Consider the following 24,647-nt stretch of genomic DNA (forward strand, 5'->3'; position numbering starts at 1 on the left):
TAGAAACAGGCTCAAGGCCAATCTTCATTCTGTGGTCACAGTACTCACTGTAAATGCCATATAGTCTATAACACTCTTCCTCACCTTCTCCTTTCCGGTTCTCTCCCGACCCTACAAGGTAGGTTGGATTATTATCCTTATGTATCCACTACTCTATGAGCTTCTCGCAGATGGGACTCTTTCTTACCAGTTTTTCTACCTCTATCCTCCAACTCAAGTAAGTGTATATGTATTTAGTTTATAGGGTTTTCTTGTGAGAAAACAAATACATGGATGTTTTGTGGTCCACACAGGGACCCAAGGTTTCTAATATATGCTAGAGAAAGTCTCAAACTTCGATTTCTGATGTTCTATCCTTCTGTGATTATAGTAGATATCACCGGTTCTATAATCAGAGAAAAACTGAGGAATAGCAGTTGAGTAGGGAATGTTGCATGTAATATAATGCATAGAATGACAGTCCAATCCCAGTAAGTTTCCAAGTCGAAGTCATGCTAAATGGAATTGTTCTTATTCCTTTGTCTCCCAGGAGACTTGTCAAAAGTCAACAGAAGAGTTGTTTGGGCTCCGGGCTTCTGTGTAGAGAGGCTGTTGGCAACCCCATGGGTTCTCTCTTGGCCCATGAGCATCTAAGCTGAGAAAGCATGGCTCCGTGTTGGGGCCTCTGCATGACAGCAGGCTGTGCTGCCAAATTCGCTCTTTGATTGGCTTTGCCCTTATTTTCTGCACATCCCAAATGGCCCAGGAAGCTGTAGATGAAGGGCCTCAGCTGCGGTTTGAAATTGGCTTCTGCATGTCTTTCATAAGCCTGTGGGTCTTCACTCATTGATTTTCAAGCTTGTTTGACTTGAAGGGCAAGAGAGGGGAAAGGGATAGAGAAAAAATAATATAGAGGCAAAAAGAAGATGTAATTATTTTCCCCCCTCACAAAAGAGATTCTTTAGGAAGATATTGAGCTTTGTACTCTATACATTCAGGAAAAATATGATTTGATGATAGCCTTGCAATCCTTTCCTAGTTAAAAAAAATTGCTCATATGGAAACACAAATCACTTCTTGTCATAGGTGCTGGAGGAGTATTTTTACAAGCGTATAGTTCCAGGCCATGTTTCAATCTGAGACCTGTTGGATATGACCAGTCCCCCCTCTCCAGGGTGACACACTCACCGTTATTCCCCTGTTTGTGTTGCTAGGACCTCGATGCAGTCTCAGTCTACATACGGTAACAGCTCCCCGCCTCTGAACAAAATGAACAGCATGAACAAGCTGCCCTCCGTGAGCCAGCTTATCAACCCTCAGCAGCGCAACGCCCTCACCCCCACCACCATCCCTGACGGCATGGGAGCCAACAGTAAGAGCATCTCCCTTTAGCTGCATCTTCGGGGGCGACGGGGCTAGTGTAGGGGAAGACTCTGATCTGGGATGGGGTGGGGGAAGCTTGCTCCTAAACTAAGGAGAGGCAGAATGGGACAGAACAGATCATAGTTGGATGGCTTGAGTTTCTCATGGTGAACTTTTTGGCACTTTTGACGTGTATGGTTCATTACAAAGCACAGTGGTAGAGATAGAGGAGGTTGTTCCTTCAGTGGGGAAAACGATCTCTGTGATAACAACAGTCCACCTCCTGTCAACCTGGATGGGGACCTACCTCCTACCTCCTTTGAGAAAGCGAAAAGGAGATCTATCCAACATGTGGGAAGTAGCATGGTAGATAGATTGCAGTCTGGACTCTATTGCAGAATTGGCTGTGCAACTGTGGGCAAGTTACCTCTCTGCTCTACTGCTCAGTTTCCATTCATAAAATTATCACTCTGCACATTTAACATCTTATGATTCTGCATCCCTATGATCTTGGTCTTCTCAGCTTGTCTACTCCATCTTGTATACAGTCATTAAGGAATTGACATAGAGAAGGGAGTCTCCCTTTTACTTACTCATGCACAGAGTCCCCACATTGACTAAGTATAACTGTAAGAGGCAATGTGAGAATCGGGCCTCCAAACGGATGATGATTGCTATATAGCTTCGCTGTAAATAGAATTATCTTATCCACTAGAACTAAACCTAGCAGAGTGAATTCCCAAACTAGAGAAACCCAAAAGGAAGGTAAAGTGCAGAAGGATGTCTCATATCCTCAGGGATGCAGAAGCCTGAACACTGCACATGTATCCTATAACGCCCCTCAGAAAACAGTGCCTCAACCTTGTCCTTTGAAATCAATCATCATTCTGATAAAGACTTTCAACGTGCATTTCAGTATTGCCTTGAGGAGACTAGGGTTTTTTGTTTTGTTTTGTTTGTTTAAAGAAGGTAAGGGAAGCTAGGATTGTGACTCTCCATGGTCTGATGGCAAAGGTAGAGTATATGCAGTACGGTTGTCTGCTCTGGCAACAAAGACTTGGGAGCCACACTGCTCTCTCACTAGTGACCAATGCATCCTAAGGCTTAAATCCTCACCACTTGACAGCTCTGTTGCCTTGACAGTAAGAGGAAAATGTGCTATGTATATTTTTACTTTATTTTCTTTCTTGTGACATCTTAGAGTCCTTCTGTTCCTTCATGTTTGTGAAAGTTATAGTTTGCCTACTTTTTCTCATTTATATTTCACAATTTTTCTTTGATATTGTCAACAAAGTCAGTGGGAAAACTGATGAGATATGATAAGCCCATGCTCCTTAACTGGCCAATCAGTGGCCTTCCCTTTTTGGCATATTTGTATCCACTAAAATAAAACCAAATTGCATTAATCTTTTTGTAGATATGTTCCTTTGCTCTTTTTTTGACCTGAAGACAAAATTTGCTTCATAAATATTATCAGTATTAAGCTTTTCTTCTCTGGAAGTGAACGTTTCCAGTTTGTAGTTTAGTAAAAAAGCCAATTAGGGTTGCTGGTGTCCCTGAATACATCCCAGAAATGGGCCATAAGAAAGAGCTGGAATCTTTAATTTCATCCTTCCTTATTAGGCTTATGGTTCCCAAATATTGCAATAAATCCTCCTGTTCCCAGACAAATATTCCAGAGCTCACGCTCTCATTCACAGGTTTCTGCATTTGTTCACTGCACGTCAGTTTACATGTGATTGGTACCAGACACTGAGCTAGGGTTTGTGAGGATCGAGACACACGCAGGATCTAATCTCCACGCATGAGGAATTAGCTTAATGAGAGAGACAGAAATATAATCCGTGAAGGCAAATGAAAAGAAGAACCTGTTAACATGAGGCGTAATGAACAGTTAGAGCATTAGAAGTAGGGAAAGAAGCGGGGGGGGGGGGGGGGATTGTCCTAAGAGAATGTGCAAAGGTCGAGAAGTGTGCAATTAGTTTGGCGTTTGGTGACTGTTCTGTTCTTTTGGATGAGATGTAGGGTGACTAGGAAGGCTGGTGAATTCGGCCCTTGGTAACATTAAACCAGGCAAGATGGACCACTGGGAAGCTGGTACTGATGATGGCAGTAACCCTCTCTGTTCCTCCTGCTTCTGTCCAGTTCCTATGATGGGCACCCACATGCCAATGGCTGGAGACATGAATGGACTCAGCCCCACCCAGGCCCTCCCTCCCCCACTCTCCATGCCATCCACCTCCCACTGCACTCCCCCACCTCCGTACCCCACAGATTGCAGCCTTGTCAGGTGAGTCCACAGCATGAGCCCCTGGGGGCCTGTCCTAAGCAACTCTGGGTGGCGGAGGGTGGACACTCTCAGAGTTCATGACACAGTTGTGAAAAAAAGAAAGTAGCCCTTCCTCTGGTGGCAGTTCAGCACTGTTATCTCTGATCTGTGGGTGGTCAGCAGCGTTTCATCAAGGAAAAGCATTACGTGCCGCATGGGAAAAAGTGAAAATGTGAGTGGAGAGGCATACCATTGTTCATGCCTGTTTCCCCCATCTTCACTTGCCCCTCTCCTCCCTCACAGTTTTACACAGTCAGTTGGGGCCTTCAAACTGGTGCTCGGGGCTGGGGTTCCCAGAAGGGCGGTAAACTTGCTATCTCGCTCCCTTTCCCATTCTCCAGGACTCCTAGCTCTCAGCCCCCATGGCCTCATTATGTTGGAGGGGGATGTGCATTAAAAAGGTTGAATGTGTGCAAAAACGACAGGGACTTTCAAGAACCTGATGGCTGCTGCTGCTTTGCCAAAGGCAAAGTACGCACACTCCAGGCAAGGGGGTTCAGATAGCCGGAAGAAAGAAATGTACGGAGCCTCGAAGACCTTCTCCCCCAGAGGCAAGAGTGGGGGCCGCATCGCGTGCCTAGTGCGCATCGCCTGCCCCTGCGTAATGTGCAGAATGATCCTCTCGTTTGGCTGCTGGAATACTGTGCGTTGACCCCCCTGTGACTGAGGCAGCAGGACTAAGCAGTGTCAGTCAGAGAGACGGCCAAGTGCATGGCCGTCTTGCGTCACCCTGCCTGGGGCTCTGGGATGGCGGCAGCCTCTATCTGAGGCCAGCACCCGAAAAGGAGGGGTCTGTATTCTGACTAGGACGTAAATCAGAAAGCATGAATGACTTCATAGTTTAGGGGCCTCCAGTTTTTCTTAGCCTTATGAACCATTCTCAGAAACCCCCCGATACAAAGAAATTCAAGTAGAGAGGCTCTTTTTGAAGTGAAGAGGCAGGAGGCAAGAGCGCTGGGAACCTGATCACTGGACTCCTTCCTTTCACCCCCTGCAATGGCTCCTGAGGCACCTATCTATATAGAGCCTCTAGAATTCCACCAATCACCATTTGAAAATCGCTGCTCTGCAGGAATCCTCGGAGGTGATTTTAATGTCTATAGACCTAAAGTTCAAGTCACTACCCATTCCCAAACCTTAAATCCAAGGCCCACGTAGATTGATCTCATCTGCCCCTAGTCTCTCCTGTAGGGCATCCCAGGGCAAAATGTTGGGTTTTCCTTTATCTCGCCAATGCAGTTGGGGTGAACTTTCTTTTTCTGTTTCCTCCTTCCTCTTCCCGCCTCCCTCTGCAGTTTCTTAGCAAGGTTGGGCTGTTCATCATGTCTGGACTATTTCACGACCCAGGGGCTGACCACCATCTATCAGATTGAGCATTACTCCATGGATGTAAGTAACTGTTAGACTTTTCTCTTGAGTTTGATTTCTTCCTTTCCTCCCTCTGGTGACATCCACCTGGTAGTTCAGTTCCCCCTGGTTTTAACATTTGTTTTTAGCATGCCCTCAATCCTCAATTTTGGTGGAAACCATTACCAGATTAGAAAGACCCCCAGGCCTCAGCCTGTTATACATGAGGACCATAGCAATCAGTCTTCCTCATCTCGTCAGCTCAGCCAACACGGGTCTATTGCACACACACTCTATTCAGAGTGGGAAAGAGGAGATCCAATTCCTACTTCCATGAGATTTATAATCTCTGAAGAACTCCGAGAACTTTCTAGATATTCTCATTAATTGGTGTGAGACCACAGGGAAGCTAGCAGGAAACAGGTGATATTATTCTCACTTTAAAACATGGAGAGACAACAGTATAATCTTTTACATCATGAGTTGTTGACGGAACCAGGAATAGAGCCCTGAGGTGGAAGCTTCTGGTCTTTAACTCTGTTAACTGGCTTCTTCTACCCTTCCTTAAAGTCAGACCTTAAGGAGGGTTCAGCTGTTCCTCTCAGCTAGAACCGTGTGTTCATTCATTTTTGTTCATCAGAATAGGGTCAAGCCATCCCTGACCATTGACAAAAGTCCCATCCATGCTTTTTTAGTAATAATGAGAACTTGGGGTTATCACTTGGCCTCTCTGAGCCTCAGTTTATCAAATGGGATTCAAAAGCACTCCCTGCTGGCCTTGATGTCCTTTGTCTTTTGGAGCAAGCTGGATAGAAGGGGACTTTTTCTTCTTTCCTGCACCGCTTCTTGAACTGCTCACATGGGAGCTTCTGTTGTTCTGGTTTACTACAGCAATCTGATTTTCCTCCCACGCTGCTCTTCATGCTGCTCTCTTTGGGGGTTTACTATCCTCCTTTCCAGCTTCCAGAGGGCCCTTTGGACTGGTGGAAGAAGATACTGTCTGCCTCTGCTGCTGCTTCTCTAGTTGGGATCTCTTCTTTCCCCTCCTTGAGCACCAATGCTAGAGATGCCCCTGCAGCGTGAGAATGTCCCAGCCCCGTGATGACAAGAATACGCCGTACCGCCCCTCTGCCCACCCCTCCCCCCCACCCCATAAATCACCCCGGCTGCTGCTCCCTGGTGGAATAAATTAAGTGAAAACTATAGAGCAAGCTTTAGGAGTAAGTTTGACAGGTTTCAGGTCACTTTACAATAATGTCCATCCATTGAGAAGAACAGAGTTGCCCTGTGCTTGACAGTCCTAGGTGATAGAACAGGGAGTGTGTCCCTTCCCTATATTTTTAAAATGATGCCTTCCACTTGCTGACTGTCCCCACCAGGGACTGTGTCAGGATGTTCCCTTGGCTATTAGGATATGCAGATGTCCTGCACAAGTCCCTCTCTGCTGGTGTTGGCTAGATCTCGTGCCCATGTCTGGGCCACAGCTTCCTCGCCTGCCAGTTTTAAGTTCAGATCTATCCAGAGAATCATGCAGCTTGATGGAGGCCAGTTTACAGAATTCTGGACTTATTGAGAGTTTCAGAAGCATAAAGTCTTACACTTCCTTATCTACGTGTGGGTCGCCTTCTTTGTAATGTCTTCTTCTGCTAGACTAGGAAATCGGAGGACCCATACTGTGGACATCCAAATGGGGAAAATAACTGGGTGGCTATCTCATTTCTGCATCTTTGCCTCCGCTTTTTCCATCTCATTACTGGGAACAGAAACCTCTTTTCCAGCTTGTCTCTCAATACCTGTCTGAGTTGTTTGGCATCCTTTCCTGGAAGAAGAATGTGGTTCAATTTGGAAGTTTTCTTGAGTATTCCCTCTAAGATGCCAGGATGGGTTAATAACAATGTAATGTAATGATAATGCAAATGGTTTAGCTTTAGACAGTGTGCTTTCTCATTTGCAAAATACTTTCACATCCATATTTACACCTGAGCCCTGAATATGTGTTGACCTAAAAAAGGAGTTCTGTCCCATTTTACCAAGGAAGAAACTGAGACCAATAGGGGAAAAGTGACTTGATGAAGACCTAGAGCCAGTCAGTGACAGAATAAGAACATCTGTCAGGGTTGTCTTACTCCAAGCACAGTGTTCTTTCTCCCTGCCATGCTGCTCCATAAAAGATGTGAGCCATTACTGTAACAAGCTAATGAAGAGAGAATGCAGATAAATGTGACAGATGCCACTGCAGTTAGTTAAGGTAGAGCACATTCATAATGCTTTCCACTCCCATTCACAGAACATGGACATGTACTCTGCATTTGCATACCCTGATTTATCCGAACACCAAGTGACCTTCTGGCCATTAGGGCAGTTTTGGGCTCAGAGGCTGTGATGAGTCCCCAGTTCATTGACTTAGTTGTGTAACTTTAGACTTGTCAACCTCTCTGACCTTCAGCTTTTCGATCTATAAAACAGGTGTAAGAGTATCTACCACTACTCTGAGCATTAAATGAGATCATGAATGTAAAATAATTAGTTCAGTGCCTGGCATGTGGAAAGTGTTCATTACCTGTTAGTAATCTTTTCTTCTCATCAACTCATTTGAGCGGTGCTGATGGTCCATTAACCTCTCTCTTCTAGTGACTAGAGCCAGGTAGATTTAAGAGTTGGAAGGTACCTTTATCTTATGTTTTTGTTGCAGGATCTTTGCCCTCTGATCTAACTACTATCCCTATTTACCAGTGAAGAAACTGAGACCAGGAGAGAATAAGTGAAGTATTAGCCACAAGCAGAAATGGCACATCAAGACTGTACCTTTTGCTTAGTTACATATAATGCCAAGGGTTATCCGAGAACCCATTCTATTTTCCAGTGTAGAGATCAGTAAATTCAAGTTGGTTAAATCAGAACACTGGGAATGACAAAATGATGTGGACTGAATGTCCATTTGTCCCTCTGTGCTAATTCTTCCTGATTCCCTTCCCTATTGCACAGGATTTGGCAAGTCTAAAAATCCCTGAGCAATTCCGACATGCCATCTGGAAGGGCATCCTGGACCACCGGCAGCTCCATGACTTCTCTTCCCCTCCCCACCTCCTGCGGACCCCGAGTGGTGCCTCCACAGTCAGCGTGGGCTCCAGTGAGACCCGGGGCGAGCGCGTTATTGACGCCGTGCGCTTCACCCTGCGCCAGACCATCTCCTTCCCACCCCGCGATGAGTGGAATGACTTCAACTTTGACATGGATGCTCGTCGCAACAAGCAACAGCGCATCAAAGAAGAGGGGGAGTGAGCACTTCTGTGTGAGCTCCTCCCATCCTCTCCCCCTCTGTCCACCTCCCTACAAGGCTCTAGCGCTTGACCTTCAAAGTGTCCTCCCTAGCTCCTCTCCTTCCTCTTCTCAGTCTGCCTTCTTAATGGAAGAAGAGGTAAGAGGCTGTCTTTGATCTAATGTCCAACCTGGCATCTGATTCCAGTTCTGGCTTTAAGCCTTCAAATCTATTGCTTGCAGGACTGAAGTTATCCTGGCTAGGTGGAAGTGAGCAAAAGAGCAGTGGGTGCCTCCTTAAGCTGCAAAGATTTCTCATTGACTTTTATAAAGCATTTTCACCCTTATAGTCTAAGACTATATATATAAATATATAAATATACAGTATATATTTTTGGGTGGGGGGCATGGAGTATTGTTTAAATGTAATTTAAAGGAAAGAAAATTGAGTTGCACTTATCAACTTATTTTTTTAATGTACTTATTTGGATGCCTCATCTATACCCCTTCTTTCAAGGGTATCATGTATGGATAATAGGTATCTAGAGCTTGATAGCACATATGAGCGACAAAAATGTCCTTTCAGTTCTTTTGATGCTAAGCAGTTGCCGCACCAAACCTTTGGATGGATCCAGTTGTATTGACCATTGCATACTGTATGGGTGAGACTGTGTACATATGTACATGGTTCTCTATGTTGAGGTACTTTATGTTGCTGACGTTGCTACTAATGATGGTGGTTCAAGTTGGGGTTTATTTAGTCCAATTACAAGAAAAAGTCCATGTTCACACTATCACACCCTAGAAGAAAGGAAATATCCTCTCTTGCTTTTAGTTGGGAATGGGGAATGGGGGTCATGGCTAAAATCCTTAAAAGTTCCCTGGCAGCTTGTTCAAAAACATCAGGTATCGTGTATCTGGGTATATCAACAAGCCCCTTACATTTAATACCAGATGCCTTATCTCTTGGTACGTACTAGGAAAATATTTGCAGTGAAGTTTCAATACATTGACTAAGTCAATGACACATTTGGAAGGATTATCCCCTGATATTTGGGGACCTCTTTATGTCTCTAATAGTCCAGAAGAGAGATGGACGGGAAATGGGATTTTCACAGTTATTTTCCATCAAAATCAGACTCCTATTGATCAAGGTATTGATCTTTTCATTCTTGGAACAGACGTGTTGCTTAAACCATGTAAACAAAGATGACTTCAGCTTTGGGTAAATGACAGTATTCCTCTAGATCTTTCAGAAAGATTTTTTTTTCCTGAACTCTAAAACAAATATTTTGTACATATGCTAATGAGCTCTAAAGTCCTTCTGTGCTTTCTGATAAAGGGCTATGATTGCACATAAGCTTCCACTTAGGTTTTAAAGTGCAAAAGGGTTAACGTGACTCAAAAAGATAATGTGTGAGTTTCTTCTGAAAAGTGTATATATGTTTTTTGTGTGAAATTGCAGACTTTGTGTTTCAATTTTTATTTTCTTCTTGGGATAGTGGGTTTTCCAGAACCACAGTTGAAACTTTTTTTTATTATTATAATTGTTTTTATATTTTCATGGAAACACCATTTAGTAAGACTGCAATGCAAAACAAGAAAAAAAAAATGCCGTGACTGTAAGATAGGGGGAAGGGAATGTTGTTTTTTATTATTATTTTTATTTTGTATGCTCAAGAGAGTGAGTCCTTGATTTCAAAGTTTTATTGTGCTTCAATGGTAATGCGCACTATTAATGTGTGGAGTAAGTATGTGGCTCGGCTTTGAAAACCTACTGAGGGGAAGAATGAAAGTTGTGCATTGGCAATGCTCGGAGGGCAGAGGGCTTCCCCGACTGTCCTGAGTGTCTGAACAAACCTAGGACCTCTTCTGAGCTATTTCAGCACTGTTCAGTTAGCACTAGGGACTCAGAAATTTCTGTATCGTATCTTATGTGTTTGGCCCCAGCCAAGGCTAAGCACATGACTAGCCTCATGTCCTGGGGGCCACTTCTGCTCTTTGAGTGTATGAGTAGCTAGGATAAGGGGTGCATGCGTATTCAGCACCGACCAGTCGGAGTGGACTTTGTGGAGTTCTGTGGGGGCCTCAGCTCAATGCAGTCTGCTGACAAGTGCCTAGGTTTTTATTTGGAGGTGATGAGAAACAGAAAGGGAGAATAGAACCTTCTTCATTAAATCCATTTGCCTTTTGTTTTCTTGATAATCACCTAAAGTACATTATGTGGGATGTTGAATGTTAAAGGTTGTGTTTTTTTTATTATTTTTATAATTGTACAAAAGTTTAATGTCAAATGTTTTATATGCTTTATTAATGTTTTGAAAGTTTCTTTCTTATAGATGTGATACTTTTTTTTTTTAAGCTTCTGTTGCTCGTCTTTTTGTATTTTGTGTAATGGGCTTTTGGTGAGCCAGTGGCAAATCTTCAAGACACTTATGTTTACCAGGACATGCAATAAAATTAAAAAATAAATAAAAAATGCATTGAGAAATAGTGTCGATGGGGTGTGTGTGTCTGTCTGTCTTCTGCCTGTCCATCTGTCTGTCCGTCCTTTGGCTTTTTTATCATTGAGGAAGAGGAAGAGGCACTGGAGGAAATATTACAGAGGTTCAAATGTTGATGTTTCTCATCTCAGGCCAAATAATCATTTTTTTCTTATTTTAGCCAACCTATGAGGTAGGAAAGACCAAGAAGCTGTCCTCCTTTGGTACATGAGATACTCCCAGATATAATACTTAATTTCATTGAAATCAGAATGAGTTTGCTTTGGAACAGGGACTAGACTATGGAAATTCCTAATGTCTGTTTAGTGACTTTCTGGTGGCAATGAGCTCAGCAGCATGAGGGAGGGATGCAGATTACCTGGTTGTATGTGGAAACGGCACTGTGGACGCTAGGCTCTGGGTATGTTCCCCTTTAAACTTAGTGTTAATATCACCCTTCAATTACATACATTGATTCAGACAATAAAATACTTTCAAAATGGTTTAATGATTTTTACTAAAGAAATGAGAAAGTTTGTTCTTTTATGGGCTCACATTAGATGGCATAAAAACAGCTTAATACCTTAGATTTATAAATAATTTACAGAATAACATCATATATAATATATCAAACTTAAAAATATCACTGTGTTTTCCTGTTTACAGGAATATAGAATCACATTATGAATACATACAGAATCACATCATGAATATATATATTCCTATAGGCAAAGCAGGTTCAGCTTAAATTAGGGGTACCAAAAGTTTCAAAATTCTCATTCCTTAAAATCTTGGTGATAGATTCCCCAAAATGAAATGATGGATACAATGTTTCTAGGAAAAGAAAAATTAAAAGCAAAGAAAATGGTTAATTCTTGGGGCGCCTGGGTAGCTCAGTCATTAAGTGTCTGCCTTCAGCTCAGGTCATGATCCCAGGGTCCTGGGATCGAGCCCCGCATTGGGCTCCCTGCTCAGCGGGAAGCCTGCTTCTCCCTCTCCCACTCCCCCTGCTTGTGTTCCCTCTCTCACTGTGTCTCTCTCTCTATCAAATAAATAAAATCTTTAAAAAAAAATGGTTAATTCTTGATAGACTATTAAGGCACTTTGGACTCAACTGTAGTTGATTTTTTTGAGCAGTTCTAGCCATTTCTATAGATGTCTACTTCACGGCTTTTATTGTCTTTTAGAGGTCTTCTGAAGTGCAAAGAAAAAAACTTTTAAAAAACCTTTTGAGACTTTTTTAGTGTAGTTTTTGTTTCATAGCAAAATTGAGAGTACAGAGTACAGAGATACAGAGAGTACAGACAGCAGAGTTTTCCCATGTGGCCTCTGACTCCACACATGCAGAGCCGCCCTCGTTAACAGCATCCCCCACCAGAGCAGTACATGTGTTGCACTAGAGAAACCTGCCTTGACACCTTACTATCCCCCAAAGTCCACGAGATACATTAGGGTTCACTCTTGGTGCTGAACATTCTGTGGGTTTGGACAAATACACAGTGACATGTATCCACCATTATAGTATCATACAGAGTAGTTTCGCTGCCCTGAAATTGCTCGGTACCTCGCCTATGCAGCCCTTCCACCCCAAAACCCCCAGCAACCACTTTTACTGTCTGGCAATCCTTTCACTATCTCCATGATTTTGCCTCTTCCAGAATGTCATAGAACTAGAATCACACAGCATATAGTTTTTTCAGATGGACTTCTTTCCCACGGTTATATGCACTTAAGCTTCCTCCATGCCTTTTAATGGCTTAATAGCTCATTTCTTTTTAGTGCTGATTAGTATTCCGTTGTCTGAATGTACCCTGTCTTTGTCCTTCCACTTACTGAAGGACATCCTGGTTGCTTCCAAGTTTTGGCAATTATAAATAAAGTCTCTAGAAAGTCTCTACACCATCTTTTTTTTTTTTCTTTCCAGTTGCCTCGGATACACACCTACCTTCAGCATCTGTCCACTCGTGAAGCATATGGGGTCACTTTTCATGCACAGGAATTATTATACTGTCTCATGTCATTTTAGAAAAACAGGATGGTCAAGTTCTGGTTCCCAAGATTTACATGGCAAAATTCCCCTTGCTGAATAATTAATTTTGCACTGATTGTGCAAGTTTTTGCATTGACATAAAGTTTCAACTCTTTTGGGTAATTCCAAAGAGCGTGATTGGTGGATTGCACAGTAAGACTACGTTTAGTTTTGTAAGAAACTGCCTAATTGTCTTCTAAAGTGGCTGTACCATTTTGCCTTCCCATCAGCAATGAACGAGACTTCCTGTTGCTTCATATCCTCGCCAGCCTTTGGTGTTGTTAGTGTTCTGGATTTTAGCAATTCTAATAGGGATACAGTGGTATCTCCTGGTTTTAACATGCATTTTCCTGGTGGCATATGGGAGCATCTTTTCACATGCTTTTTTTTTCACCTGTATATCTCTTTCAGTGAGATGTCTGTTAAAGCCTTTGCCCCCCCTTTGTTTTTCAGTTTTATGTTCTTGTTGTTTTAACAATTCCAAAACTACTTTTAAAAAACAATAAAATGGGACACCTGGGTGGCTCAGTCGGTTAAGTGTCTGCCTTTGGCTCAGGTCATGATCTTAGGGTCCTGGGCTTGAGTCCCGCATCAGGCTCCCTGCTCAGGGGAGAGGGAGCCTGCTTCTCCCTCTGCCTGCGCTGCCTGCTGCTCTCCTGGCTTGTGCTCTCTCTCTCCCTCTGAAAAGTAAATAAATAAAATCTTTAAAAAAAACCCCAAACAATTAAATGTATATCTTGCAATTATCATAGGGTCTGTTAGACCCTTTATAAATCTAAAGTGCAGTATGAAAATGTAGTGATTTTGCCTTTTCATATCTTGAGACATTTTCTCTCTTTACCGTTGTAGGAATTACTTTATTCATACTTCTCTATTCCAATGAGCCAAAAAACAAAAGACTAAAATGTTTAAGAAGGGAAGAATGGTGGAATTGTCCCAACCTGTGCTAATATGGTAGCCACTCGCTACATGTGACTCTGATCACTTGAAATGTGGCTGTTTAAAACTGAGATGTGCTTTAAGTGCAAAATACATATTAGATTTCAGAGACTTAGATTAAAAGAATATAAAATAGTTCAGGGATCATTTTTTATGTTGGTTCCATGTTAAAAGATAATATTATGGATTAAGTAAAATATATTCTTAGAATTAATTTTATCAGTTTCCTTTTATATTTTATGTGCCACTAGAAAATGTAAAATTATACAGGACAGTTCCATTGGACAACTGGCCTAGAACAATGATGCAGTAAGAAATCTAGAAGGGTGGCAAGATGAGTCTACTGTTGCACAATTATCTAGTTTTTTCGCTGTGTTGCCCAAGAGTACTGAATCATCTTTAAAGGAGGTATAGTCGTCTTTGTAACCTTTATCTTTGTAGTCTGCTTTTAGTTTCTCATAAGAATTCCTTTTTTTTTTTCATTTTCTCCCCATAAGGGCAAAAAGATTAAAATTGACAGAGAAAGAGGTTTCAAAATTTTTAAGTCAGAAGATGAATATAAAGAGGCAGTGCCACTTTGGACGCTAATGAAGATGGTGAAACAGATTGTCTATGTCCAGTCTCAGACTGAGTTTTCATGTGATGATCTCCTAGATGAATTTTCTCAAACAAAAGGCTCAATGGTGGAGCAATAGAGTTCTAGAGATACAAAGGGTGTATGGTACTCATAGAGTTATTAATTATTTAGCAAGGAGAATTTTGCCATATAAAATTGGGGGACAAGAACTTGACCACCCTGTCTTTCTAAAATGACATGGAACACTATTCTTCAATAATTCTTGTACACCAGAATTTACCCCAGGTGCTTCACAAGTGGACAAATGCTGAAGGTAGGTGTGTATCAGAGGTAATTAGGGGGAAAAAATGGATGGTGTAGAAATATAACTCATTGAATTGGTCATTCCAGTTGGGGTTTATAAATGTAAAAATAAAAACATGTTGCACTTCTGGAGCAAACAACATGGTCATCCTCTCTTCCTCAAAATCATGAGCCATCAAATGTTCCATAATTTTTTCGAGTATTGCATTTTGGTGATGCAAATGCAAGATGAACAATCAGAAGCAATAATAAGCTAGCACATATCAGAGATGTATTTGAAGTCAGTACTTACAAGATGGGTATGTTCCAGATGGCATGACAGTTCATGAGCCGTTAATTGCACTCAGAGGATATTTCCCATTTTGTGTACATGTACCACTAAAATCATGAAAACCAAGAACAAAATTTTAGGTTTACTATACTAACATTCTTATTAAAATTTCTGATGATGTTTTTCACGCTGCCTTTATTTTTCTGTATTTCATTCACATAATCACTAAAATATTTTAAAAGAATTAGACTCAGATGCTAATGGGCAATGACATTTTTTTTCCTGCTATGATGTTATTCAAGTACCTTCCATGATATTAATAGTTACAGAACACCAGAGACGTCATGTCAATTAAGATTCTTGAATTACCCAACTATTTGTATAGGATGTCTGAGTCCCACGGACTATATTTCTTCCATTGGGTGCATTGTCTGAATTATCTAAGAAGGTAACCCAGGAATCCTAGTTGGTATACAAGGCACTCCTGATAGCAGAATAAAAGGATGGAACAAAGGGCTGTACGTGAGTGGTGGGTGCACAATGGAGCCTTTCTAACCAAGGGAAGACACCCTTAATCTTGAGTCAGGGCACCCACAGACTGGCATTCTCCCTTCAACGATCCTTCCTCTTTCATATCCTATAGGTCTCTTACCAGATAAACTAGAATACAGGACACTTCCAGCCATAAGTCTAGATTTTCCAGCATCCTCCTTGTACCCATAAAAACCTTAGTGTCCATTATTATTACCCTGAACTTGATCGACATTGTCTTTTCTCCCAGTGCTTTGGGCTCATGCCAAAAACGGTTGTGCAGACATACAGATTTTCGCGGAGATACAAAGAAACAGAGTGGAAAGAACACTGCACTGAAAGAAGTCTGGTGACGGGGGCCAGTTGCTTAACCTTCTGTACCTCAGTTTCAGCATCCGTAATCTGAGAGGTGTGAACCCCTAACATGTATTTCAGTAATATCCTTTAAAAAAGAGCTGAAGGATGCCATAAAAACAATTCTGCTGAAGCAGATATGAGGTTATAGCTTTAAGACAAATTACAGCCTCGAAGTTCAAAAAATATATATATTTTTAGATAAGAATAGTTCATTAGTGTAAAGTATAGTTTTTAGAGTCAATGTTGGGCGTGCACTTGAAATTTGTGAGATTTGTAATTCTGCACACTGATCCTGAATCCATGTGCCAAGTGGGTGGCAAGTACTGACAGGTAGATTTCTCCTTTGCCATTCTGATCAGAATTCTAGGCCTAGGACCTTGGAGGTATAGTATTTTGTAATTCGAGTAAAAGTTATGTGCTGAGGGCCAAGAGACAAGAAGAGATTTCTAAGCAAAGAAAGCTTTATATAGGGAATAGCAGATCGTATATTAAGAATTTTGTGGCACTTTAACTCCTCTGAAATTTGTTCCATAATATGAGGGAATACCACAATTTTGTCTGTAAAAGAAATTATAATGATTTGCAATAATAATGGTTTTATATTTCTAAACTCTAGATACTACCTTTTATAAGTTGATCATTCTGCCCTACTCTTTTTCAGCTAGGTGCACATCAAGCTATATCTAATTTTTCTTCAGCTAACCAATACCTTCCTAAAAGTTAGAGAAAGCATTTGAAATCACTCACAATACCTAGGGCTCAGAGAAGGCTGGGTTTTAAATGAGAGCGAAAAGAGAAAGAACACAAAGATCAACTCATTGTCAGATTCTGGGCTGTGAAACAAATAGGAATTCTGCTGTGTCATTTCTCAAGGCCTCCTGCCAAACGCATTTTGGATATGTTCAGACGTCTGTTCTCAAGGATTCTGGAATTAGAGTGGCATCAAGGTACCAGCATGTCTGGCATATTAGAACGAATCCTGATACTCGTAATTATCCAATATTCTTTTAAAAGAATATTCTAGGAAATTCACTTTTGTGAAACTCACTTCAGGCAGGAGAAGCCCTAGGAAATATATTTCTAACATCTGGTGTTCAAAGTGATTCTCAGGCCACTGGGAAGTGTGTGTGTGTGTGTGTGTGTGTGTGTGTGTGTGTATTTTCTCTTACTGCTTTTGGGACGGGGCATTTCAAGGTCCCTTCCCCTTGCCTTTTGCTTTCACCCTGATTTACCCATAAGCAGCGCAAACTCAGCAAGATGATGTGAAAGTTGTCTTTGGAAGAGTCCCAGTTCTTTGCCTGTCTCCCTTTCTTCTCTACCAAAGACATCCATGTGGTATTTCATTCTCCACGCGCCCTTGACGTTCCTAGGAGAGTGGTAATTTCCCCTACTGTGGCTAGGGCTTCAGGGTAAGTAACACCTTGCCGGGGTTTCAAGCCATTCCTTGGAGGCATGGCCCGCCACCTCATTCTTATTGACCTCCACCCTCAGACCTACGATAGCTTCAAGAGTCCCATGCAGGGCAGTAAGTCATATCTAAGTGTAGTCTCACCAGGGCTCGGCAGAAGGCATGATGCTGTCCCATGGCTGGCTGGTGTTCAATCAGGATTCAGTAATCAATGGGAGTTCTGTCTTCTCATATACTGCCCTTTTTCTTTCCTCATATAATATCCCATTCATGAGAATGTAGCTTGGCTGCCTCTCCTCTCCGTCTTTCATCTCCTTAGCCTCATTACTTCTTGTCCTGGGGTACAATACCACAGTCTTTGCTCATCATCACAGCCTCTGTAACACTTTGACCTCCCTCGGTGAGGGTGGCAGGAGTGGTGAATGTCTGCCTCTCTCCCATGGTTGTAATGCATTCTTTCCTTTCCTGAGGAAAAGAGCTCCCCTGTCTCTTGGCTGAAAGACTATTTTCTTATGAGCTCCATCCCAATTATTTCTATGGTGCTCTTGTGTAATGGCAGGCCCTCCTCGTGTTGAATGGGTTGTGTGCATTTGTGGTGAGGGAATCAGAGGTGGTCAACTTTGTCAAGGTCTGAGAATCACACCAGACAGGCTGAACTCATCAAAGGTCTACACAGAGTGGCACATGGGCTTTGGTGCTTCCTGTCCGAAGGGTTGCTCAGCTTCCCTTGATGCTTTCTGGTCTGTTGCAAAGCGCTGTGGAAAACTCAGGGTGGAGAAAGACACAACGCTATGATCTTAGAAGTACAGACCAAAAGGAACTTGGGAATCATCTAGTCTAATTTCCTCAGTTTCTAGAGTAGGAAACTGAGGTCCAGGCAGGAAATAGGAATACCCAGCGTCTGACAGCCGGACTGCAATCAACTAGTAACAACAAGGAAGAACTGTTGGTCCCAACCTTCTTTCCAACTTTTAGTGCAACACAACCTCTGCTCAGAAGAGGTCTCTCTTCCTTGCCACAGCAAAGCCCTTGTTCCTTGTTCTGGTTCTTTTTGATTCTCTTTCTCAGTGGAACCCGGCATTGAGTACTTTTGGGTGCTGCCTACCAATGGATCGTTCTCTCCCTCTCTATTTGCTTTACTGTTTTTCCCACTGCCATGCTTTTGTTTAGCCACAAACACCCCTGACCTGAAGCACTTTCTGGCATTCAGTGTTTTTTTTTTTTTTTTTTTTTGTAAGGAAAAAAAGTTATATAGTCAGTTCCATTGCGTTTCTACCAAAAATTCCTTTTGAAAACCCTAGGTGCTCCTTGACCTGAGAAAGCCATCATTCTTACTTTAAGACTCGCACCTCCTAGAGAAACCAAGCCAAGTGTCCTTCCCAGCTGGACAATCTCCAGAGGCCAGAGAATACCTGAGCCCAATGAAGCTGTATCACCACTCCCACACCACAGGCAAATCGATGTCGGCATTGAAAAGTGTGTGTAGGAGGGGCGCCTGGGTGGCTCAGTCCCTAAGCATCTGCCTTCAGCTCAGGGCGTGATCCCGACGTTATGGGATCGAGCTCCGCATCAGGCTTCTCCACCGAGAGCCTGCTTCTTCCTCTCCCACTCCCCCTGCTTGTGTTCCCTCTCTCGCTGGCTGTCTCTATCTCCATCAAATAAATAAGTAAAATCTTCAAAAAAAGAAAAGTGTGTGTAGGAAATATGAATGAAAGCTTCTCTTTAGTGGGACCTTGTAGGTTCCCACCACCAGCTGGTGACCTTGGAAAAGCTACTGAACTTCTCTTGCCTAGTGGACCTCATACATAAATTGGGGGTAGTGTGGCACCTTGTAACTTTGCTATGAGAACTAGATGAGTTGATACTTGCCAAGCATTCTTTTTTAAAGCCAGAAGCGTAGTTAATGGTCTGTAGTTGTCAATTTTATTTATTTAATTTATTTGTTTGCTTATTTATTTATTAATGAAAAGACTTCTACACATCTGTCATAGATGAATCCTGGGAACCTACCAGATTAAAGCTTCTAGTCTGAGTTTCAAAGTTTTGCAGAGGGATTTCTCTGAAAGAGACCCTCTCATGCTTTGGAAGGGAAACTTTAGGTTGTCTTTTCCACTTTGGGCCCAGAGGCATCAGGAATCCAAATCTGGAATGAAGAGATGACAGGAGTAGAAATGAGAGGAGCTGAACTACAGGATTCTAGAGTTCAGACCTTGGGTTCTAGTTGTCCCTGTGCTGTGAACACATGTGAATCCTTGGACAAGACAGGTAAGTCTTGGTCTTTTCTATCCCTAAGAGAAGAGGAGAGCTTTAAGTTTTCTTCTACCAGGAGTATTCTAGAAGTGTGTCTTCTACATGAGGTAGCCCACCATTTGAAGACGACTACAGGACTGCATACTGACATTACATAGCTATAATTAAGAGGTCAGAAGGGTTAATAATAATTAGGGGAAAGCTGTGGGAGTTGCTAATGGGAATTGCTGCTATAAAAGCAAAAATTTGTGCAACAGCTCTTGGTATTTTCCACAACAATATCCCTCCAGAACATGCTTCTCCAAGCTGAGACACCCTTGTCTAGTCTCTCTCTCTCTATATATATATATAATCGAATGTGTGTATATATGTATACACATACATGTATATATACATGTATATGTATATGTGTATATATGTATACACATACATGCATATATATACATGTATATGTATATATAACATACATATACACACACACATAAAATAAAGAAAAACAAAGCTAAAGAAAATCTGGTAAAGACCTTATGACTTTGATTGCATAAATAAGTTTAAAATCTTTCTGTTCTTCATAGATACTGATTCAAAGTTTTCTAAGAAATTTCATATAAATTGTCTCTTTTGACTTGTACAACCCTGTGTAATAGGCAGAGCACATATTATTGGCTATGGTTCACAGTTAAGAAAGCCGAGGCTCTGAGAGGTCAGGTGCACGCTCAAGTTCACAAAGCGAGGCAGGAGTGGAGTGAGGGGTCCCACCAGGTCATTCATCTATTTCAGAGCTCTTATCCATGGTACTACGAGCTTTAAATTAGCCAGTAATTTTTCAGTGGGTCACTCCCCTTTGGTGGAACACAAACACACATCCAGAATGCAGAAACCTGTGGTCTTGTGCTTGGCAGTTCCAGAATCTGTCCTCCTGAGATTATATTCAATGTGCCCAATGCCTTAGGGGAGGGAGAACCCTTCAACTGCTGGCCATTGCTAAAAACATAAAGCCCATCTACAGTCTGCCATGGGCTTACTCTTCAAGTCTAACGGCACCCAACCAATTCTGACTATTCAACACTCCCTGCTAGAATGTAACTTCACTAGGCAGGCTTCTTTATGCCGTTCATTGATGAGTCTCGATACAGCAGTCACTCAATGACCGTAAAATGAACAGACAGTCCTTGGATTCCCACGCTTCTGTGCATTGCTCAGCTATTCTTTCCAACACAATGCCTTGACCTTACTCTTGCCCATCTCCACATGTATCTTTAAGATTCCCCATCTTTCAGGATGAACTCAAACATCACCTCCACAGCCAAGCTTCCTTGATTACCCACCCTAAGTAGGACTTTACAGCACTAGCTTGTATTCCTGTTCCCATGACGCGGCATAGATGGCCTCCACTACTCACTTTGATTTTTGGCAGGGGGTTGTCTCTCAGCACTAAAAAGCATTTTAATTGTTGTGATGTAGAACGGTATACTTCTCTTACCCTCTGGGAGGAAAAAAAAGTGAAAAAGAAAATGAAATAAATAGACTACTTCCAATTACACTATCCTACAAAAATGCTTTCTAAAACCCAGGCATTCCTTGATGCAAGAATGATCATTCTCGCCTCAGAACAGTAAATGTTAATTTTTTAGGGCAGGCACCTATTCTCATTGGTCAGTGTGTACGTCCTGAGGGGTCTGTGCCCATTCTGCATGGTGGTTTATGGTTTGACTATCACCCCCACTCTTGTGGAGGTCACCACAACGTGCTTTTATTGTTACTATGTTTGGGTTTGGGTGGCCTTATAGCTATTGAAAGTTTTTCCCACACAGTGGCCATTTACTATTCAATTTTTTATCCCAATTTCTAAGTAAAGTGTTTAAAACATACTAAGTATTTAGTAAAGGTTTGAAGGAATTTTTTTCCAGTTATAATAAACAGGAAAAACAGGTAGTATGCTTTCCTTTCTCTAAATGGCTTTCAGGATAAGGAAGTAAAAAGGTGAAGAGACACGAAACCAGTTGGCATAGTCAACGTTTCCCTTCATGCACCTTTACAGTCTTTTCTTGAAGGTTTTCTTCTCAATCACACTGCGTGAAGCCGTAGTTCAGCTCCTGTCTAGTATCAAAGAGAAGGAGCTGTGACAATGGGGAGCTCCCAATTCCCAACTGGGAAAATAAGCCTTGGATTCGAGATCTGCCTTGTTCTTTCCATCTTCCTCTGGATTCCCTCCCAGAGTCAGAAACACCACTGACACCTACTCTGGCTTCTGCTTGATTGGCCATTGGCTTACCAGAGATATGCATCGCATTGAGGAAAAAAAAGATTTAGTATCAGCAGAGAATACCTTAAGCCCTATGGTGTGTATGGAAGTGTTTTTTTTTTTTTAGGGTACATAGCATTTGTACTTTTAAAAGTATGGAAAGGTTTTAAAAAATAATGTGATACATGTCCATGCATATACCAGAAATTATGATTGTTAGCATTTTTTTTCAGACTTGCTAGTAACCTCTGTGTGTGTGATTATTAACCAGACATTCCAGCAAAGTTAAAGCCCCCTTATTTACCACCCATCTACAAGCCTACACGTCACTCCCTGTGACCTCCTCCCATTACCTTGGACCAGAAAAAATCTGAATCACCAATTTAGATCCCATCCATTTTTATGTCACTTTTCACAGTACAGATAAATACATCCCATAGAGACAAACAATAATCATAGACATAATCATGGCATCTGCTACCATTTATTGAGGTTTATTTTTACACCAGGTTTTCTACCCTCGTGCGGTCCTGTAAGTTTAGTGACGATATTGCCATGTTGCAGATTGGATGTGGATTTGTCACGGAGCTTTGAATATTTGAAATAATTTGAACAAGACCACATAGAGAGTAAACAGAAGGACCAGGAGTGAAACACAGTTTTTTTACTCTAAAATCATTGTTCTTTCTTCTGATTCTTGTTGCCTCTTCTAAAATGGTTGAATAAAACCTGCGCCAATGCTACTGAACTTGGAAGCCCCTAATTTCCAATGTGTTCCAGGCTCCAGAAGATACCTTTAGGAGCAAGACAAGTGTTAGACTTGGCCCTTGTCCTTTAGGTGCATAAAGTCTAGAGCTGGGGAGAAGGCAGTAGAAGATACAGAAACATAAACAAATCTGTAAGGTTTTTCAGGGAGACGTTACAGTATGAACTAGGGAGACTCTGGAGGAAAGAAGGCGGCCCCAATTAGAGAGGTGTGAGGCATTGTTGGAGAAGCGGCATTGGGATTCTCTCATGTGGTAAGCATCACAGGCAAAGCTGTAACAGCATGAGAATACAGGGAGCCAGTCAATCCATGGCTTTCATGAGGCTAGGGACATGAATGGGTCCCTGCAGTGTCATATTTGTATATGACCATTTGTATATGACCTTTTTCAGGGCATTTTTTCCTCTGAAAGGATTACAGCATTTTAGAAAAAGTTTATTTTCCTGGTGCTCTACTGCTCAGTTGACCATTTAAAAAGTGCTAATGAGGGGGGCATGGGGACCTGGCTGGCTCAGTCAGTAGAGCATGGGACTCTTAATCTTGGTGTCATGAGTTCAAGCCCCACATTCGGCATAGAGCTTACTTAAGAAAAAAAACAACAATAAAAAATGCTAACGGGCTAGACACCCTTCAGAATGTTTGGACGATTGCTCTGTCACTCTTGGATCAACTTGGCAGTTTTTACTCTTTCCACGATATGAGACAAGGAGCAGGAAAGCTCTAATGCCCTAGGGAGAATGCCACATGAGGAATTGTCCCGTCTTCTGTGCTGAGGCTAGCTGATACAGGAACCACCCAATGTCCATAAAAACACTGGATACCACTGAAAGAAAGACATGATCATAGAAAACTGACAATGGTGAGCTGACGGGGACCACCTCATTCGACAGGTAGGGACCTCATTGCCCAGGTAGTTTGAGTCAATCTCCCAAGCTCACACAATCCATCAGTGATCAGCCTAGAGCAACTTCCCAGCTGTCTTCTTCATGTCCATCGCAGTGCCCTTCCCATCACTCCATGGTGATAGCATTTCTAATTGATTCTCTGACTTTCCGGAGCAAAGCATGCCCAGTTCAGCCTGAGCCAAACAATAGCGCGCCAGCAAGATCCTGAGAGTGGAAATTACTCCCCAGGATGTTAGATGAGGGCAATCTGCCCTCGGTGTTCCAGTCTTCCATGGTAAAGAGGCAAATCTGTTCTTCTCTAAACCTCCCTGATGTTTGGGAACCCCACCTGGGCCTGGCCCAGTTATCGGATGAAGTTAGCTTCCGTCACTGCCCCCATATACTGCTTTCGGCAGTTAAAGGCACAGAGACTATGCAGGGGAAAGTGAGTTCCGTGGGCCCAAATCAGAGCTCCAAAATACCCACATTGTTCAAAGGCTTTAAGTGTTCCTGCTCTTCCAATAAAGCCCAAGGCCGGCCTTGAAATGAGACCCAGAATGCTTTTTTGTAGCAAAATTAATCCCACTGAATGCTTCTTCAATTAAAGCAAGCTCGAGGGGCAAAGAAATAGACAAGCGAATTAAGCCACGGTGACTCAGCTCTTCTTTCTTCCCTGCGCTTGTCAACCAGCCAGGAATGCGGGGCGGAAATGAGTTAGGTCAAATCTAGGCTTGAGCTCCAGGAAGCAAAGAACGAGAATCTATACACACCCAAGGTGATTCTCCTACAAAATGCTGTTTCTTTACAGTGAATCCTCCCTAGCACTTGGCTCCAGTGAGTAAGAATCTCACATTTACAAGTCTGGGAAGAACGTGAGTGGTGAGAAAGGTATGGATGCCTAGGGAAAGGCACTTTAGGTGTGGCCAAAGTAGTCTCCTTTGCACTAGGAGGGAACTGGGTGGTTCACTCTCTTAGCTTAGATTCCCTACTATCAGACCCAGGAACAAAAATTCATAATATACAAGCGGATTGTTGACAAACTGCTCCAAGGGAAAACAGTAAGAGAGTGGGGGAAGCGGAACAGGGAAGGGGAGAACGCCAACCAGGCAGGGGTTCGGTGTTAGGCAAAGCCCTGGGCAAAGCAGCTCCAACTTGAACTTGGAGGTGAACTCTGGAATGTCAGGTTGCCTCAAAGAGATCCCAACCTGAGGCCATGGAGTTTGAGTTTCATAACCTTGCACCTATCAGTTACTGGTAAACGGCAATCCAAGGGGTATGTAAACTCACAGGCACTTCTAGCCATCCATGCTTTCCGGTAAGGGCTCCCTT

General features: G+C 42.4%; 1 protein-coding gene across 4 annotated transcripts in view; it reads left to right on the top strand.

Annotated features, from left to right (window-relative positions):
• The window catches only part of TP63 (tumor protein p63), a 222,124-nt gene extending 211,353 nt beyond the window's left edge, over positions 1–10,771 (top strand). For all 4 annotated transcript variants that reach the window (XM_087861513.1, XM_045811257.2, XM_045811256.2 and 1 more), the window contains exons 11-14: positions 1,194–1,351; positions 3,487–3,631; positions 4,966–5,059; positions 8,003–10,771. In XM_087861513.1, coding sequence (XP_087717639.1) covers positions 1,194–1,351; positions 3,487–3,631; positions 4,966–5,059; positions 8,003–8,299 — 694 coding nt within the window. In that variant the 3' untranslated portion in view covers positions 8,300–10,771. The remainder of the gene's footprint in view (positions 1–1,193; positions 1,352–3,486; positions 3,632–4,965; positions 5,060–8,002) is intronic.
• The last annotated feature ends 13,876 nt before the right edge of the window (positions 10,772–24,647 follow it).

This window comes from Ursus americanus, chromosome 4 (genome assembly GCF_024610735.1).
Source record: "Ursus americanus isolate L20-20 chromosome 4, mUrsAme1.1.p, whole genome shotgun sequence".
In the NCBI taxonomy this organism is placed as follows: Eukaryota; Metazoa; Chordata; class Mammalia; order Carnivora; family Ursidae; genus Ursus; species Ursus americanus.